The following is an 18,617-nucleotide window of genomic DNA, read 5'->3' as shown; positions in this document are numbered from 1 at the left end:
AAGCGGACAGGGATCGTGGCCCGCAGAAATGACCGCCCACGTCACGGCCGCGGAGGCTTCCAGGGCCTTTTGGGGAGGACGCGAAAAGTCCAGCGACACACTCCCACTCCCGTATTACGCAGCTGCTATTATTTGTGGGCACCCACACAGCCTCCCGTCAGGCCCAGTGCAACAGCAGGTCGCTCGCTGTTTATAAGCTGCTGTGTCCACCGTCTTTTCCCATGCATGTGTCTTTTATTTTTTTTTTAGCTTGTATCACTTCTCCGTCCCACTCTCTGTCGTTCGTCCCTCGCACTCTCTCTGGCCCGAGTGTGACAGCTCTAAAGTAGCTCTGCTCGTTATCCAAGCTGATAAATAACATCGTACCCTTTCGCACTTTTATTGTACCAACACCGACTCGAAAAATGGGCAAGGCAGGAAGAGTGGCGTGTATATTCACGCCATACCTCCTCTCCATCGCAGCCTTGGTATGTCTCGTCCTGGTCGCCTTGGGTGCAACGAGGCCCAGCGACCCCCTGAACAGCATCTACTTCCTCAAGGTGAGTGGTGTGCGCGAACCCGTTCAAGCATGGACTTGCCCATCCTAACTCTCTCTGTCAAAGGCCGACTTGAAAGACATAAAGCTCGACTCTCTGGACATTGACTCACGACTTGCACCTCTTGCATTGGGATTACAACAAGCCGATGGCGCTGGGAAACTCCATGACTACTACATCATCGGCCTGTGGAATCACTGCTACAAGGATGGAGAGGACGGCGACTACAAATGCACCGAGAAGGAGCCGAACTATTGGTTCGACCCCGTCGAGGTCTGGGGTCTGGGCGACGATGCTCGCGACTACTTCCCAAAGGCCCTGTCCAAGGGGCTGAACGCATACAGGAAGGTTGCACACTGGCTTTTCGTCGCCTACATCATTGCTCTCGCTTCGAGCGTCGTTCAATTGGTCTTGGGTATCTCCGCCGTGTTCAGTCGATGGGGTAGTCTTGTAACCACAATCTTTGCGACAGTGAGTACCTTTCTTTCCTCTTCCACGCTACATTTTTGATTTTCCAAGAGGCCATCAACGCTGACGGCCAGAAAATAGATTTCAACCGTGTTCACCATCCTTGCTTCCATCACAGCGAGTGCACTCTACGGCATTCTCGCCGGTGCCATCAACGGCGGCCTGAAGCCATTTAACATCAAGGCAAGCCTGGGAGGACGCATGTTTGCCATCACGTGGCTCGCCACTCTATTCGCTGTTGCCGGTGGGGTGTTCTGGCTGTTTAGCGTCTGCTGCTGCTCCGGTCGCTCTCCATATGACCACAGAGATCGCAAGGCAAGACGCGGCATGGTCGCGGAGAAGACACCGTACACATACGAGCGGGTAGCCAGCCCATACGGAGGTCACAACATGGGTGCTTCCGCCACACCTCTCAACCCTATGACTCCAGCGCAAGGTGCTGGGTTCGAACCGTACCGACACGATCCGCGCGTCTAGATACCCACCTCCCAAAACAAAACCAAAAAAAAAAAAAAAATTACAAATGGAAAACATAAGAGTTTCTGTACCCTATGTCCACAAAATTCTTTCGTCGACACTTCGCCCTTTCGCTCTGCTCCTCACCAGAAAGTAATAGGCTGGATGCAGAAGCTCATCACCAAAATTCATACCAGACAGTAACGACCTACCGTCACGAAATTACTACATCTCGTTCAAAACGCGATGTTCTGTATATGGGCCCCCTTCTTTTTTTTTTTTTTTTTGTTTTGCTTTCAAATCTTACTGAAATGGTGTTATGTGATGGCCCCTTCTGATGTTTATAACTGGCGCATGTCTTGATGCAATTCTACGGCTCTACACTGGGTTGCGGGAGTACATGTGGTGCTGGTCGGTGTTTACAGTGATTCTGTTTTGCATACATACCCACAGATCCATGATTATTACTTTTCTTTTTGATGCTCAAGGATTCATTCATGCATAGAATCAGATACCTGTACTGTACATTTACACATAGGTGCCAATGTGGTTAAAATTCAACTTTGTCCTTCTAATTGTATAGTAATTCCCCTGATAATCATCAAATCAATGTTCTCATTACACTTCATATACGGGTGAAGCATCGGGAGAGAGGCTGCCCATTATTCAAAACAAAAATCCCGTAGAACCTACTAATTTCAATATTCCCGTATACAAAGCATCGTTCTGACCCGGAAATTCGGCATAATATTTCATCGCTGTAGATCACACTTCCCAACCCATGCTCGTCATCCGCCCTTCCACGGGCCCATCCCCAGAATCAAACACCCTGTGAGGAAGAATGACACCGTTCTCGTCCACCGGGACCGCCTCGGTCTCTCCGGCACGCCGGAACCTCCCTAGTTCCGTATGCAGATTTGAATACGCGTGAGCAAAGAATTTGAACGGTGTATTTGGATCTCTCCACCAGTTCGATGTTGGGGACGCGGGTCGTTCTTCGGCAGCGGTGGTGTTTTCTGTTTGAGAATTATGTAGACGGGGCTTGGGTGGACGGTATGGTGGGTAGAAAGAGTCTGTGGTGTAGAATGCTTCGTCCATGGAGCTCTCGTCCGCGGATTGCGTTTTGCCTAGGAGTGCTTTTGAAGGGGCGGCGAGGCGTTGCGGCTGTTTTCCTTTGAGTTCTCGGCGACTCCGTTGGCCTGGGATCTCTCCTAGGCTGGCGCCCTCTTCCATCTCTAAAACGGGCAGGACCTTATCATTGGGAGATCCGGGCCGCTTTCGAGGATTGCTCTCGTCAATATCGTCGGGAGAAGCCGTGGTTTCATCTGCTAATGACTTTATGGACTCTTCTTCCATTTCAACCTCATTGAACTCCAAGGAACTTTGTTTCTGGCCGCCGGAAAGGACTTTGGAGTCGTCTGTATCCCCTAATTGAACACTTGCAGTCTCGTGAGTCTCATAGCCACGCCATTCTTCGCTATCTGGGATTGACACGGAGTCGTGTCTTTTCCGATGGGGTGTTTTTTCCTCCTTCTTCTTCTTCCTCTTCCCGGGGCGTTCGGAATCACTGGCACTGCTCATTTGGTTTCTTTCTTGAAGTCCACGTTCAAAACTTCCCACCCGTTGTTCTACTGTGCACCCGGGTCTGTTATCTACTGCATCTTCCACATCCACCACTTCGCATTCCTTTTGCGACCCTTCGTGCCAAGCAAGCACAAGATCAATACTTTTCCCAGTTAGGTTCCGCTTTTTAAACGAAGGCACGGTAACACGTTCTAGGAAATACTCTTCATAAGGCTTAGGTGTTTCATTTCTCTTGTCACACTGTTGGACATAATCTCGATACTGGGTAGCTTCGCGACAGACGAAATCATCCCACAGCACCGACTTCTCTAGCGATCCTTTTGAGCGCAGCGATTGAAGTTTAAAGCAAGAATTGGTAAATGTGTGAATATCACCGTCGTAAGCTGAGTATGCCCGCTTGAAATTGAGGTATATTTTTTCAACGGCAGAGAACGGCGAAGACTTTCTGAAATAGTTCCTGCGGAGGCTAATATCAGGGATATCCTCGGCTGTTTTCTTACTTGTGCTGGGTCCTTCTTGGGTATGAGCGGTCCGCGAGACCATGATTCTTCGTTTCGGACTGCGAAGCGGGAGCGAATTGTCACTGTTCAGTTTCCGCTTTTTACTATCATTTTCCACAGCAGTAGAACCCATATTAGGGCATGGAGTGTCCGGTAAATTTCCGGTGCTTTTCTGGGTGCCCAACGAAGAAAAAGCGCCATCAAAACCAGCGGTTTCCATTTGCGTGCTGATATCCAATATAAACCCATCCAACTCAGAAGCTAACTGCCTCCCCGTCATACGGTCATCATTCTCGTCACCATCGTCAGCAGAAACGGGTGGTGAAGGTTCTCTCCCCGAGTTATCTAACGCATCTGCGAGCTGTCCCTCTCGCCTAATATCGGTGCTAGGGAAGGTGGCCGGAATAACCGTCTCAGAGGCAAGTTTCGATGTGCTATCCACGTTATCGGGAGGCAAGCTGCCCTGTCGTTCGCGACTAGTTGATATTTTTGGCTTTGCAGGAGCCTGCCGATGAGGGTGTGCGATTTCCGGCGACTGTTTTACTTGCGTGAATGAGCCCACTTGACAGGGTGACAGTTGAGGTCCGGAGCTTGACATTGACTCTTCCTGCGTGAGTTCGAAACTTCGCTTTTGATGTTCTTGCGTCGAAGTTTCAAGGCCTCTTGGGATAGAATATTCGATATCTGAATGAGCACTGTACTCCCCGGATCTAGGCTCTACACCCATCAAAAATGAAGACGATCGAATATTTGTGAAGTATTGCCTGTCTGGCAAAGCTGGCACTTCATCGACAATGACATCTTCTTCATTTTTTTCCTGTGTTTTCCTGGTAATCGGCGGATTGTTCGGCCTTTGGAGCACCCTTGGTGGACTACTATCAGGAGGCAGACGCGGAGGTGAAGTTAGCGGCCACTCGTCCTCACCAAGCTCCTGAGTAGAGAGTGTAGCTGGCGCAGGCGAGGGTACTAATTCTGGCTGAGTCGACTGTTCATCCAGTTCCTCTGGTCCCTCCGACCCTCTATTCTCTGACGCCGGGGTATTTTTTGGTTCATCTGACTTCGTTTGGGCTTCGTTCCATTGCCGCAATAGTTCTATAGGAACTCGTCCAGAAGGTAAGGACTGGCCGGCTGGAGGTGGAATCCACGAGTTGGGGCTGTCCAAAATCTCTTCCTGATCTTGTGGAATAAACACGTCCCGTCGTCTTATCCGTTTCCAACCCTTCCATGGGTCAGCATCATCGGTGTTTGTTTTTCTTTGGCGCCTAACCATATGCGCCTGCTTATCATCGGCCTCTTTGGTAAGTTGCCCAACTGGTGAAGACGGGTCAGTGACTGGTCCAGCCCAGGCACTAGGACTGTCTAACTTATGTTGTTGGTCCTGTGGAATAGTCATATCTTGTCGCCCGATCCGCTTCGTATTCTTCCACGGACTAGGATCATCAAAACCAGTGTGTCTCTTGCATTCAGTCTCATTCGAGCCTTCGGAGCGCCCATCACTCAGCTCTGCGGAAACTTGCCCGGAAAGTAAAGACGAGCGAGTTTCCGGCCCAACCCAGGGGTTAGGACTGTCTAAAATCTCTTGCTGGGCCTGTGGAATAGACACGTCCTGTCGCCTGATTCGCTTCTCATTTTTCCATGGTTTAGCATCATCAATAGCTGTTTCTCTCTGGCGTCCTCCTGCATTAGACGCTGATGAACGCCTATCTTTCGGCTTAATTGGCCCCCTATCACTGCTGTGGTACGAATCAATTGCTGGCGTTGGCGATGGGTTCTTGCTATCTTTCTTATGACGGAGTTTGGTAGAGATGTCCGAGGAGGATGATTTATCGGGCTCTGCCTTAGGAGGATGTATTTTATCACACATCACATTTTGCTGGGATGGAACAACCTGTGGACAGCGCGGGATATTTGGGGGGACTGTGGCCGACCTTATGGATATATCTGAGTTGGGTATGATAGGACGTGGCATTGACCCTTTGTCCGGGTTAGTTTTAGCAGTTGATGGTGATTCGACGGATATAGGGGTATTGCGATCTCTCGTAGTCTCACGGCCCCGTCCGTTCGAGACAAGAAGATTCAGAAGGTCTCGGGACTTCAAGCTTGTCGGCGAATTCATCGGTAACGGCTTGCACCGTGTCGGCTCCTTAGATGTAGTGATGTTGTTAAGTTGCGTCGCAAAGTCCGCTTGGGAAGCTAAGGATAGTTCTGATGAATGTGACGATTCATTGTCTGAAGCGCTCACCGGTGCTTGAGGTTGCATTCTCGGCATATCCGTGCATTCAAGAAAACTTTCAGCCCTAATTGATTGACATTGTCCAGCTAAAGCTGATATGGCTGGGAAACTGGATATGTCGCGCGGATTGCCGAAGGTCCCTGTTCCCTCACAGCCGAGAATATCAAAGCTCCGGATATAGAGGGCGAGGCTAGGAGCAGGAGTCTTCTTCTTGTTGATGACGATTTCAAAATCGGTGATTTTCATAAGAGCCCCTCTGGTATTTGCTCGAACATCAGTTTTCCTCTCAAGCCTATACTTTGCCACGGCGTCATTCGATAGGTGGCCTCGTATGGTAGTGCAGGAGTCCGAGAGAAGCGCCTCTATTGGAGAGCTCGAGTCCTGCCACTGCAGCATCGAAGGTATTAGCTTGGACGCCGCACGTCGAGGCTCTGATAGATTACCTTGACCACCTGGACCACTTGGCTACCGAACACTCCAACCCGGAAATACTTGCCGTCATCTCGGGGTTCCGACAGCTTGGGATTCTGCCGGCTATCCTTGTCGTCAGGGAGGTCATCCAAACAGAGGCATAGTGCTCTCTGGATATGAGGATGAATCCACTTGTCCATCAGCTCCATAGCGGATATAAGCCAAAGACATTACAGCATCCGCCCCCAAGTATTCTGTGACCCCGTGTTCTGGGGAGAGAGGTTGGTGTTCAGTTCCAGCTTTCACGGGATTGAAGCAACACAGCTATCCAGAGACACTCTCAGTCAACTTCTACAGCAGTAATCAGATAGGCAGTTATGCTGCTTCACATTGCTTGCAGGGGTGAAGCCGTTGATAGCGTTTAATCTTCCTTGACATCTCCTTTTATAGTTGTTGAGGGCGCGTGTTTTTCGTGTCACACTGGCCAAGCTGGATCGGTAGCAGAGTTACCAGTTTCTCCATGCATGCACAGAGAGTATGGAACTTCCGGGCAAAATCTACACTGTGTTTATCTCACAGCGAAACCTACTTATAGAGTGTATCAATTCACAAATAAGTATAGGATGCTTCTCTATGCTTTACATTCAATATGATGGCTGTCCCCAGGCATGGCACAGTACAGGACTCCCCCTTGTCTAAATAGACATAGACTGTGCTCCGCGATCTATACTCTGTAGTTGCTTTTCCTTTCTAAGAAACAAATTCAGCATAGACAAATTTCTCCTTTTGGCCACACAGCCGCATGCCCCAGCCATGTGAATTCACCGCCCTGGCAGAACGAGTAAATTAGTCAGCAATCCCTCCGCCGCCGTTGACCGCTGATTGGCCAGCCGCGCCACAAGCATGACGCCGGATTGTGACGTCGAGCTGTTGACTGCCCAACTACACGGCCAGCTCACCCTGGACGAAAGCATCCCGCCGCCAACTTGAAATGGACGAAAGCGACTCTCCATCCTCGAGTTGCCCTCTATCATCCGATAGTCAGCCCTGCCACTATCATCTACGGGCGCCGCCTGCTTTTGCCTTGCATGTAGCCAGACGAGGACGCATGCCAACACCGTGCAACCATCGACGGTGAAAGTTGGATCTTTACTCCGTGTGGAGAGGGAAAGGAGGAAGCCGTGGTGGTGGATTCGCTGAATATTATGCCTATTGAGGATATAGAACCCCATTTTTTCCCCTTGACATGGCATCACAAAGGTCTCAGGAGACATCAAGTCCTTCCGCATCCTCCATCTTCCTCCCCCTCGGTCGGCGATCTCGACGAGGCTCCGTTGCCTCATACAGCACCCAAACTGAGAGGGAGAATCTGACGGAAGCTCTCGATCAGATCCACAATGCAGCTTCCAATTCCGATACCCTCACCGTTTTCAATGAGTTCACGAACCCCCCCGTACCCTCGTCCGCCACCGATAACAAGACTGGCGTCGTGGGGGATCTGCAGGGTGGCCTGAGTGGACTCTATAGCCTTTTACGAGCATCCGTCGGTGGTGTTAAGGACATGGTTGGGAGTTCAACGAAAGCGGCCGATTCTGAAGCTACGACGGCAAAGACTCTTCAATCTCCGCCATCCCAGCTGAGCCTATCCGCGTTGGGAGCCACTGAAAACCAGCGGTCATCGTCGAATTCGGCACATGCTTCTAAAACACAGTCGCCACTAGCGGGGACATTCTCGACCCACCACGGAGGAATGACGAGTTTCTCCGCCCCCAAATCCTCCAAAATGTCCTCCAAAGCCCCAAGTATTTCCTCAAAGGCCTCGATGCCATCCGTTGGCGCGCTAAAACCGTCTCTCAGCTCCCTGACAAAGGTTTCTCCATCTTCAGCTGTGGACCCCGCCGTTAGTGAGGTTAATGTGAACGCTGTCAGACCCGGGCCGCATCACACACCGAGTAATTCGGGCAGCTTATCAGCGAGTATCATGACAAATGCAGATTCAACGGCATCCGACCGCATAGATGGTTCTCTACAGATGTTGTCGCTGCAGTCATCGCAAGAGCTGAAGACTAGTGTGTCAACTCGTCCTCCAGAGCTGTTGGCCAACACCGGCAACGAAGCTCATATTTATGAGGAGAGAGATCGCGTTATACCCGGCACATTACACTCACGAGGAACTTTACCCCACGAACGGACTTTGTCACCGACAAAGCCGTCCATGACTGATTCTCAAAACGAATTAACAGAGCTTAACACCGCGTTTCCCCACTCCCAGTGGGACGATAAAGAACCAGAACTTGACAATAATGTTCAGCCTCAAGTACGAAACTCTACTACTTCCTTCTCCGTGGATGCCTCACCTGTGCAGACGTCTATGACAAACAGTGTCGCAAAACTATCGACTGGTGAGAGCTCGGTCAATGATACTAGAACCGCCACTGCCGCTACATCGGTGTCTATGACGGACAGGGAGCCCTCGTCGGGTCACTCATCTCGAACGTCTCTCATAAAATCACGAGAGAAGGCGACGCCTCGAATTAGCCAAAGTCGTTTACCAGGATATGGGCCCTCCCGTATGCTATCCTCAACGTCCTCCGGTGCTCGTTCATCTACGGCCATTCCTCACATTTCATTCGATACCCCGGAGCCGGTTCGTTCCAGCCAAAGTGGTACGAGGGTGTCGCAGGACCTAGATCGCTCGCAAAGGGGCAACTCTACACCTTTTAGAAGAAAACTCTTAAGTAGAGAATACTGGATGCGAGACGAGAATGCTAAGGATTGTTTCCATTGTGGAGAGCCTTTCTCCACGTTTCGAAGGAAGCATCACTGTCGAACATGTGGTCAAATTTTCGACTCCAAATGCACATGCATCATCTCGGGAGCCCCGTTTGGCCATTCTGGCTCTATCCGAGTTTGCAAACGTTGCGAGGCTGTGATTAACGGTCATGAATCCGACTCTTCTGATTACAGTGGCGATGATTTGAGTCCAGTAGTCTTCAATTCCCGTAATTCGGAAAGCCTAGGAAATGCCGTCAAGGCTAGACTTTCCGCCGAAGACGATGATTCTTCGTCCGTTGTCTCTCAATCGGTTGATCAGGTTTTGAAAACTCCGACCATGGCTATTCCTGCGACACGGCGCACAGGAGATGGAAATAATCGTCGCTCTGCCATTCTCGAAATAGAGTCTGACCGCCCGCTTACGAGGCCCACATCCTCTAGGTCGTTACGATCCTCTTTAAATGGAAGAGCACTCTCCGTCTCTCATAAACGGCACCATTCCAGAACCCAATATATCCGCAACCTAAAATCCTATCATGAAGACAAAGCACCTTTTCAGCGCCGTGTCGGGGAGGACTTTCCCAGCAACTCTAAGCTGCATGCATTCCATCGAGATAGCATTATCGACCCTGATTTGGCGCAGTACCTTTCAGACGATGCCTCAAGCGCCGACGAGCAACCAAATTTGTTTTCTGTAGTCTCCGATGGACCTCTTTCCAAGAGTAGTGGTGAGGGAGAGAAGGCAACCTTTGGAGGTTTCCTTGCAGCAGTAAAAAAGGGCCGTTCCCGCTTTGGTGACAAGTCTGGAGGAACTTACTCTGGCCGAGATTTGGATGATGGAAGCGTTAGCAGTTCCCGAGCTGTAAACCCGGGTCGTTCCCTTAGAAGGCGAAATTTGAGCGTCGCAAGTAGCGTCCATCAGCGCTTTTCACCAAGACCTTCTAAAGACACTCCATCAGTCGTTCATTATTTTCAGGATCCCAACATGGCTACATTCTCTGCGACCCAGCCATCTGGTCCCGGAGGATTTAAGATGACAAGAAGTTCATCAATGAGAGGCGCTGGCGCTCCTCCGATTGAATTGAACCGAGCAAGTCTTCAGCATGTAAGAAAGCTCCTTCGACAGCTGCTAAAAGACGCATCTATACCGCACTCGCACAGCTGGGAAACGGCTCTACTGCCAATTCTTTTAAAGGCCACTGATGATGTTGAACCTGACGTTCAACAGGGCGATGACATGGACATACGACATTATGTCAAGCTCAAGAAAATACCAGGTGGTCGGCCAGGGGACACATCTTACGTATCTGGCCTTGTCTTTACGAAAAACTTGGCTCTGAAAAGTATGTCGAGAAGTATCCCGCGACCAAACATACTCATTATCACTTTCCCTTTGGAGTACGCGCGGCAGCAACAGCATTTCATGAGCCTGGAGCCAGTAATTCGCCAAGAGCGTGAGTTCCTGGAAAATCTTGTTGGAAGAATATCCGCGTTGCGACCCAATGTTCTTTTAGTGGAGAAGAATGTATCCGGCTTGGCTCTGCAGCTCCTGGAAAAGGCAGATATTGCAACAGCTTACAATGTTAAGCCATCTGTCCTCGAAGCGGTGTCAAGATGCACTCGGACCAAGATTATCACGTCGATGGACAGGCTTGTTGCTGCGCCGGCATACCCTGGTCAATGTGGTAGCTTTGACGTCAAAACATACGTTCACAACGGCCGAAAGAAGACATACATGTATATCTCTGGGTGTCCCAAAGAGCTAGGTTGCACAATTGCGCTCCGAGGGGCTAGCAACGAGGTCCTTATGAAGATTAAGCGAATCACGGAGTTCATGGTCTACGTTGTTTATAACCTCAAACTCGAGACCTGCCTCATGAGGGATGAATTCGCGAAGATCCCAACGTCGCCACAGGGAAATACTCCATCGATGAAGCATAGCCCCTCGGCCTCCATCAGTGGGAATGCTGAATCTAAACTCTTGGCAGAAAGTGGTCCAGGAGATATTCCCAACACAAAGGAGAAAAGCCATGATCATCAAACTAGCCAGCCAGATCTTTCGGTGATGACCGCATCTTTAGATGCTCAATGCACTAAGCCGGATACTTGCCAGGATACTCCAGCCCCTGCATTCTACGAAGATATGGTCGAAAAGCATCAAACAAAAATCCTCTCGGCTTCTCCTTTCGTTAAATTTCAACAACCGTACCTCTTGATGCGTGCGAGGGAGCTTGAAAGGCAACTTGCATATCTCAAACGCCTTCGTGATCAGGATTTTGCAGCTCACGCGCCAATCGATGAGACTGGAAAATCTCAGAGGTTTGTCCTTATTACACCTGAAATGATACACGAGTCACCGTCAGGCGCCTCGAAAAAGGCGAAAGAAGTCCTGCATGCAGTGCACGATGCAGAATATGACAGAGCCTTATATATCTACCAAACGCAGAAACGACAATGGGAAACCTATATATCCGGCAACAGTAATCTTTTCGATCCTTATGCGCATCAGAATATCGTCGTTCTTTATAGCTTGGTGTGCACGACCACGTCCATCCCTTGTTCGGGACCAGATCTCTTCGCCCTCGACTTCTATAATGATCATGGCTCAGATAGGATTTTCGAGGCCGATTGCACGTTAGGCCAGTATGTGGAGGATTTATGTCACAATGCAAATACTGTATGCACAGTTAATGGCTGCGAAGAACGAATGTTTGACCACCACCAACAATACGTGCATGGTGACGCTCAGGTTAGCATTTTCGTCCAGCCATATCCCTCAAAACTTCGCGGTTTGCAGGACACAATCCTCATGTGGAGCTGCTGCAAGAAATGCGGAAATGAAACACCCGCAATGCCCATGTCGGACAGTACCTGGAAATACTCCTTCGGGAAATATCTCGAGCTATCCTTTTCTAGCGCAGACTTGCATATCCGAGCCGGAGTTTGTTCTCATGATCTGCATAGAGATCATTTGAGGTATTTTGGCTACAAAGACGTCGCGCTTCGCATTCACTATGACCCAATTACTCTGCTCGAAATCATAGTGCCACGCCCGCGCGTGACGTGGAAAGTGGACAAGGACCTTCGGCTCCGAAATGAAATCTTTACCAAAGCTGAGTATCGATTAACACGCTTCATGAATTCAGTTAAAGCGCGGTTAAAAGGAATGAACGTCGAGAGTGTTGTTCCGGAAATGGTCCAGTCTTGCAAGCTAGAGATTGAGGTTCTTCTGAAGAGAGCCAACGAGGAGCACGCCACTCTTCTTAAGCAGCATCAGGAAATGTATATGAACTCGAGGTACTGGGAAACCATCCCTCTAAACCGTGTGATCTTATCCATGCAGGAAAAGGTTGTTGAATGGGATGCAACTTTCGCCGAGTTTGAGCGCAACTATTTCCCATCTGAAAAGGATATTAAGCGATTGGCAGCACTACAGCTCAAACGGATTTTCCTCGATAAAGATGTGTCTGTTACCTCCCTCACTTCTGGTGATGAAACTCCAGCGACGACTCCGGAGCCTGACGAACAAGGCACTGAAGTTAAAACTTCTCCGGGCATGAAACGGAGGATGACGTTATCCCCGCAGCAAGCAAAAAGCGTTCTCGAGTCTGTTGTGGAGGAGCATTCTGGCCGGTCGAACAAGGATCACGATAGCGAGAGACAACTATCGCCTTCCCTTGCCCCTAAGGAAGAAGCAAATACTCCACCGGAAATACCCATGAATCCTCAGGATGGTGTGCAGCATTTGGATTTGGCTATTCCTAATAGCATTGCCGAACGACTTTCGCCGCCAAAGGAAACTGCTGAAAACTCTAGTGACCAGCGTAACTTCCTGGAGCAAATTTCTGAAGTTACACCGCCGAGCTTGAATGCAGACGCCAATGAAGCGGAAGCCTCGTCGAAGGTTGAAAAGGACCCACAGCCCGAAGAGGTTTCCGATAATCCAGGCGATGATAACAATTCCTCCGAAGCTACGGAAGAAATGACTTCTAAACCTCCTCCATCAGGGATACCGCGCCCTTCGGGTGAGAAAGGGATTCGGAGAGCGTTCCGCGCACGCTCTCCACCGCTCCTTCGAACCCAGTCACAACCTGCGCATATCCTAAAGGAAAAGAGCCTCACCGGAAGACTGTCTCCTGCAAACTTTACTCCAAGCACTACTCCTCCCCCCAAGAATGAAGAAACCCCTTACTATCATACCGAAGAATCAAAGCCAAAAGGAGCCGAAAAACGGCTTTCGGAACGACTGGGGTTGTCGTCTTTAAAACCTAGCAAATTGACATCGGGGCATTCTCTGATACCGCGCTCTATCCCCAGCAAGCCTAACTCAAAGGTTTCCTCGCTTGCAAGACATTTTGAGCAATTGAGTCGCGAGTTCGAGAAAGAACGGCAAAGGGAAAGGAGACAACGAGCCGCGCAGGGGAAGCAGTCACGTGCATATCCAATGGCATCCTCGAATCCAATCATGGAAGTTTACAAGAGCGTGAAGGATGCAGTTGACCCCTCAGACGAAGACTTCCTGACAAACCTGCCTTCGGGAGCTCCATCGAGGGAGTCGACCAGCCTAACCGATGGAGGGGAGAAACGTGTTGTTCCTGCCGATCACCCACCAAAGCCCGAAGAGCCTCAGCCGGACTCTGAGCCAAGGCCGTCTGAGGAGTCTTCGCGCGAAGGTAGTCAGCCTCCCTCGGAACCTGATGGTGATGGTGAGCAGAGTGAAACTGAGAAATGTCTGCTTGAAGAGTTTCATTCAGCCGAAGATGCGAATAATATACCTGCCGATGAAATTGCATTGGAACTAAAGGAGCTGCCGAAACATGAACGGAACTCTTTGGTTAAGATGCTTGCCAACTTTTGGGCAGAGCGCTCCGCGAGTGGCTGGGCACCTCTTGACTACCCCTTGAGCGATTCAGATCATGTGTTTGCTGATTGTGACATAATTGTCCGAGAAGATGAACCGAGCTCTTTGATCGCGTTTGCTTTAGACTCGGGCGACTACAAGCAGAAGCTTCGAAGCATTCAAGAGACTAATGAGATGGCCCAGACGAACATTTCAACGGAAGTTGGAAGTCCCGATTCTCAACCAGAAGTTGAGCAGTCGCTGCTGCGGAGTACGGGGACACACCTTAAGTACCAATTCCAGGAGGGCAGCGCGAAAATGCTTTGCAAGATATTTTACGCGGAGCAGTTTGATGCCCTTCGGAGAAAATGCGGCATCTCTGAACGCATCGTGGAATCTCTATCTCGCTGCATGAAATGGGATTCCAAAGGCGGCAAAACTAAGTCCCTCTTCCTGAAGACACTTGATGAGAGGTTCATCCTCAAATCACTATCGACAGTTGAGACTCAGGCTTTCTTGAAATTTGCGCCGGCATATTTTCAGATTATGTCCGAAGCTCTGTTTCACGAACTCCCCTCCGCAATAGCCAAAATGTTTGGCTTTTACCAAGTCATTATCAAGAATCCCACTACCGGAGTAGAATTCAACTGGTTTTTACTACTCATGGAGAATCTGTTTTACGATCGCAACCCCACCCGTATATTTGACCTCAAAGGCTCCATGCGTAATCGCAAGGTGCAGAGTACAGGGGAGCAGAATGAGGTCCTTCTCGATGAGAATATGGTTGAGTTTATCTACGAAAGTCCACTTTTTACAAGAGAGCACTCGAAGAAGCTTCTCAGCCAGAGCGTCTGGAATGATACATTATTTCTCGCGCGCCAGAATGTCATGGATTACTCCCTTATGATTGCGATTGATGAAGGTCGTCAGGAGCTTGTTGTCGGGATCATCGATTGTATAAGGACGTACACCTGGGATAAGAAACTGGAATCATGGATCAAGGACCGTGGATTTGCTGGTGGCGGCAAGAATCGTCCAACAGTGACAAGTCCCAAGGAATACAAGAATCGTTTCCGTGAGGCGATGGCGAGATACGTCCTTCATGCTCCAAAGTAAGTGGCTCTCCGTTTTCTTCCCCCATCGGAGAGAAGAGGCTAATCATTTTTCGCACAGCCCCTGGCACCAGTTTCAGATTCCAAATCTAGGGAAGCCAGCCCCAAGTGCGCTCGATGGAAGGCAAGAAAGTGACCTCGGAGATCGACAGGCTGAACTAATAAACGATTTATGAGACGATGTACTTTTGTATGATGTACGACAGTTCTGAGAGCGAGCTACGAAAGATGTCAGCGTGTTTCAGTTCTTGGCATATTTATCCACACCTTTATGTATTTCCTTTTAATCACATTTTAGAAGACAAATTACATGTCATAATTTCAGAATAATACCCACTGTTGTTGGCCTTTTTCAAGCGCTGGATTGCTAGCGAATGTGGTTAGTTAGTTAACTAACTAGCAACTTGAATGGTGATGTCAGCGGTCTTCGAAGCCGAGCCACCTCAATTGTTGATACTCCCCCACACACGTACTGTACAAACAAATCACTAAATGGAGGATGTGATCACAACTTTTCCGTTTCGATCATTTATCTGGGCTGGATTCAACCACAATGGAGCCCGACATGCCTTCTGAACCATCAGTGGCGGGTACCGGCCAGCTCTGCGGGGTTATCAACAATGCCGAACATGAGGAGAACCCGCCGGAGGACACCCAAACGTTCTTCATTCCGCCGCTCCTCTCTCTCCCATCAGAGCTTCTATATGAAATTCTCTCCTACGTATCTGCCTTAGACCTGACTTCCTTGTCCGCGACATGCCAGTTCCTCCGAGAACACGCAAACAGCGAGCTACTCTGGGCCGCCCTGGTTGATTCTAATGTCCACACGCGTCTCCATGACCCCTCACCCTTCGAATCCTTCCGGTCACTATACGTAGCTTATCATCCATTCTGGTTCCTCGTGCGAAATAAGATCTGGTTTTCCGACGTTAAGAACACGGGGAAATTGATCCTCGTCCGATACAACGCTCCGCGGGGCCGTATCGAAGGATATCGAATCGTCGCCAGGCATTCAATCCGATTCGTCCAGGCGTGGAGCAAGAATCCCTCGGTTATTGTCAGCTCGTTTGATCCGGTAGTTTCGCTATGGCTAGATGACCCGGTTATACTGCTTGAAAAGGAGCTGGCGTTGGGGTGGGGTTCCGATTCGCATGGTCGACGGTCAGAAGTCCGGATGCCGATGGACCTCGAGGCCCAAAGAGTATTTAGCTCCTTTATCTTCTGCGATAAGACGGAGACCAGGGAGGATGAGGACGAGTCGAGAATGGTCTGGCCGCCAAGTACCATTCCGGCCGACGAACGGGTTAATGTCGCGTATTCGGACATTGAAACCTTTGCTTTTAGAGATAAGCCGCTGCGCTTGAAGGAGGTTTCTGAAGCTGGGTTCCGGTTGAGGAGATGGATACAGTTCGGTGGGAATATGTCTACGTTCGAAGTTGGGACTGTGATGGATGGCGTGTCCACGTTTGGGACTCTGCGCCCTGACCTCTATACACCGACAAAGGACAAGCCATATCAGGGAATCTGGATTGGGGATTACTCTGGGCATGGATCTGAGTACCTATTGATACTTCAGCAAGATTATGACCCCGCGTCGACTGGCCACAGTGCTGCTGGCGCGACGGTGGAGAACGCTGCCTCAAGCAGCCAAGCAACTTCTTCTCAAAACGTCGAACCTGGGAATGTACCCTATCGGGGCTTGAAAGCCATCAAATTAACAGGCGATCCGAATGTTCCTCGCGGTGAGATAACCTTCAAAGCTGATGATATCGGTCCTAATGGAACTATTCGCATTGCCGACGAGGAAATGTTTCGGGGAGCTCGCGTCGTGAATGGTTGGGGACATATCGCGGCTACGAACTTCGCCAGAGGTAGAACTTATTTCTCAATTGTTGACTTTTTGCTTTTACTGCACATATATCCTAGGTTGCTGTATAGCTAACTGGTCTTTTTTTGCGATTAGATACGTATATCCCTTCTCAGATTATTCTCATTTCAAACGATTGCATCGCACATTATTGGACGGAACTGGGTCACATATCGTACTACCGGCGTATTGACATTGATCAGCTACTGAACCAGTGAAACTTGGGGTCTATTGCATTTATGACGGCGCAGAAGCTCTATGTAGTCTTTCATGACATAAGAGAGCTTTGTCGAATGAGAGACCATGGAGTTTGGGGATTACGATTATATATAGACACAAAAGGAGAAGCAACGCGGGGAAGGATTCTTAGGCTACCCAGCCCGTTCTTTAATATTGTACGGTTATTTCGAACCATCAACGAGAGTGCAAGAAACCAAAACGCCAGCTTAGTGTGAGTTTAATCTCATGGGAAAAATAAAAAGGGAAAAAAAAATTCCAAGGCGCCGAGCTGTCATGTATATACAGTGGTACAGGGACATGTAAAAGGACAGAGACGAGAAAGTAGAGGTGAGAATTCTTCCAGGGCGTAGAGGCGTCTAGCGGTGGTGACTCCCCATTAGATGCGAGAGTCATAGTCAAGAAGTAATAGCGGTGATGCAGGCCCGTTACCGCCCCCCAAACAGGCTATAAACCGCGCCAACCCCTCGAAAGACCACCAGGATAGCTGATGCGCGCAAAAAAATGACACTTGGTAATCGTAAACCGTCAACGAGAATCAAACAGCAAAAAGCTTCCGCTTTCGCCTAATTACCGCCGTCTCTCAAACCAGCCGGACGATCCTAGCACTGCGATGCTCTGATCCATCACCCACTCTCCGACACCCAGGTAGTTATCGACCCATCGCTTGACTTCTTTGTTGTCGGAGATCTTGTCTGAGTTTAAGCTGGGGCTAAAAGAAGAGGCGAAACCACCAGCTCCGCCCACCCGCAGTGAACACCGCTGCCCGAGCTCAGCACCCGTGGAAAGGTGAGAGGGCTTGGAGTGAGCGGGTGGTGGAGGTAAGTAGTCGTGGTTAGCTGAGTTGTCGGCTCCGACTGGAGTAGAGAGGGAGATGATGAAAAGGCAAGAAGGGGGGGGAATTTACGTGAGGCCTGTGGAGCGTTTGATTCCAGCGAGGAATGCCGAAACTAGAGAGGTTCTGTTAGCAAAAGCGTTTTTGCCGCCTGAATCTCAGCATGACTGATTTGCACGTTCCACTTGCGATTCTCGTGAGGACGAAAGGGGAACTGGGGGAACAACGTACTCAAGACAGCATCGAAAGCATAATGAGTTAGACGGCCGAGCTGGAAGCCATTCAAACGTAGCTGATTAGCAGGTGACCCAGCGAGCGCGGAGGTGAAAGGAAGAGGACATACCACCATCTTTGCGAGTACGGCGAATAAGAGAATGATGCCAATTTAAATGTTGACAGGGGAGATATGTGGTTTTGCGGGATCTTGCGGCGGAGAGGAAATCTCCTAGGGTGCTCAAGACCGGGGATGTTGAGATTGGTGGGCAGCCAGAGTTGTCTGCTGTTGATGTTGATGTTGGTCAATGTCACCGAACGTAGTTAACTCAAACGGCGGTTGCCGCCCGCCGTAACTATTGATGGGGAACCCGGAATGCTTTGGCTTTGTCATATGTAACTAAGGGCGAGATATTCGTCTATCTAGTGTGGGTCACGCGAGTTGGATTACCTCATAGGAATGTTACTAAGTAACGAATCATGTGATGATTCCACGGCATTACTGTAGGCAAAAGGCCAATCACGTAGCGGGCGAGTTCAATTATCCCAT

General features: G+C 49.7%; 5 protein-coding genes across 5 annotated transcripts; 3 read left to right on the top strand and 2 right to left on the bottom strand.

Moving 5' to 3' along the window:
* Positions 1-404: 404 nt before the first annotated feature.
* D8B26_004344 (uncharacterized protein) lies at positions 405-1,481 on the top strand (the record flags this gene model as incomplete). The annotated part of the gene is made up of 3 exons (XM_003065146.2): positions 405-539; positions 603-1,007; positions 1,086-1,481. The coding sequence occupies 3 exons, from the start codon at positions 405-407 to the stop codon at positions 1,479-1,481; spliced, it is 936 nt and encodes a 311-aa protein (XP_003065192.2).
* A 744-nt stretch (positions 1,482-2,225) lies between these two features.
* On the bottom strand, positions 2,226-6,397 carry D8B26_004343 (uncharacterized protein; the record flags this gene model as incomplete). The annotated part of the gene is made up of 2 exons (XM_003065145.2): positions 2,226-6,164; positions 6,221-6,397. The coding sequence occupies 2 exons, from the start codon at positions 6,395-6,397 to the stop codon at positions 2,226-2,228; spliced, it is 4,116 nt and encodes a 1,371-aa protein (XP_003065191.2).
* A 780-nt stretch (positions 6,398-7,177) lies between these two features.
* FAB1 (1-phosphatidylinositol-3-phosphate 5-kinase) lies at positions 7,178-15,185 on the top strand. Its single transcript, XM_066124451.1, has 2 exons — positions 7,178-14,915; positions 14,977-15,185. Exons 1-2 carry the CDS (start codon positions 7,435-7,437, stop codon positions 15,089-15,091), a joined length of 7,596 nt encoding a protein of 2,531 aa, XP_065980532.1. The 5' UTR covers positions 7,178-7,434; the 3' UTR covers positions 15,092-15,185.
* Positions 15,186-15,405: 220 nt separating this feature from the next.
* Positions 15,406-17,000, top strand: D8B26_004341 (uncharacterized protein; the record flags this gene model as incomplete). Its single annotated transcript, XM_003065143.2, has 2 exons — positions 15,406-16,786; positions 16,879-17,000. Exons 1-2 carry the CDS (start codon positions 15,469-15,471, stop codon positions 16,998-17,000), a joined length of 1,440 nt encoding a protein of 479 aa, XP_003065189.2. The 5' UTR covers positions 15,406-15,468.
* Positions 17,001-17,012: 12 nt separating this feature from the next.
* On the bottom strand, positions 17,013-18,372 carry D8B26_004340 (uncharacterized protein). Its single transcript, XM_066124450.1, has 4 exons — positions 18,198-18,372; positions 18,086-18,125; positions 17,927-17,969; positions 17,013-17,725 (listed from the first exon to the last, which is right to left on the bottom strand). Exons 1-4 carry the CDS (start codon positions 18,201-18,203, stop codon positions 17,590-17,592), a joined length of 225 nt encoding a protein of 74 aa, XP_065980531.1. The 5' UTR covers positions 18,204-18,372; the 3' UTR covers positions 17,013-17,589.
* Between the last annotated feature and the right edge of the window lie 245 nt (positions 18,373-18,617).

This window comes from Coccidioides posadasii, chromosome 2 (assembly GCF_018416015.2).
Source record: "Coccidioides posadasii str. Silveira chromosome 2, complete sequence".
Taxonomy (NCBI): Eukaryota; Fungi; Ascomycota; class Eurotiomycetes; order Onygenales; family Onygenaceae; genus Coccidioides; species Coccidioides posadasii.
The sequence above is the reverse complement of the archived record's forward strand: the minus strand, read 5'-3'. Positions and strand labels throughout refer to the sequence as shown.

What these genes read in the sequence shown, in the direction of transcription:
- D8B26_004340 (XM_066124450.1), bottom strand. An exon ending in TGCTTTCGATGCTGTCTTGA is followed by an intron (nt 17,970 to 18,085) that starts GTACGTTGTTCC and finishes GAACCTCTCTAG; the next exon opens with TTTCGGCATTCCTCGCTGGA. An exon ending in AAACGCTCCACAGGCCTCAC is followed by an intron (nt 17,726 to 17,926) that starts GTAAATTCCCCC and finishes TTTTAGCCCCAG; the next exon opens with CTTAAACTCAGACAAGATCT.
- FAB1 (XM_066124451.1), top strand. Translation starts at nt 7,435, where the DNA reads ATGGCATCACAAAGGTCTCAGGAGACATCAAGTCCTTCCGCATCCTCC. An exon ending in TACGTCCTTCATGCTCCAAA is followed by an intron (nt 14,916 to 14,976) that starts GTAAGTGGCTCT and finishes TTTTTCGCACAG; the next exon opens with CCCCTGGCACCAGTTTCAGA.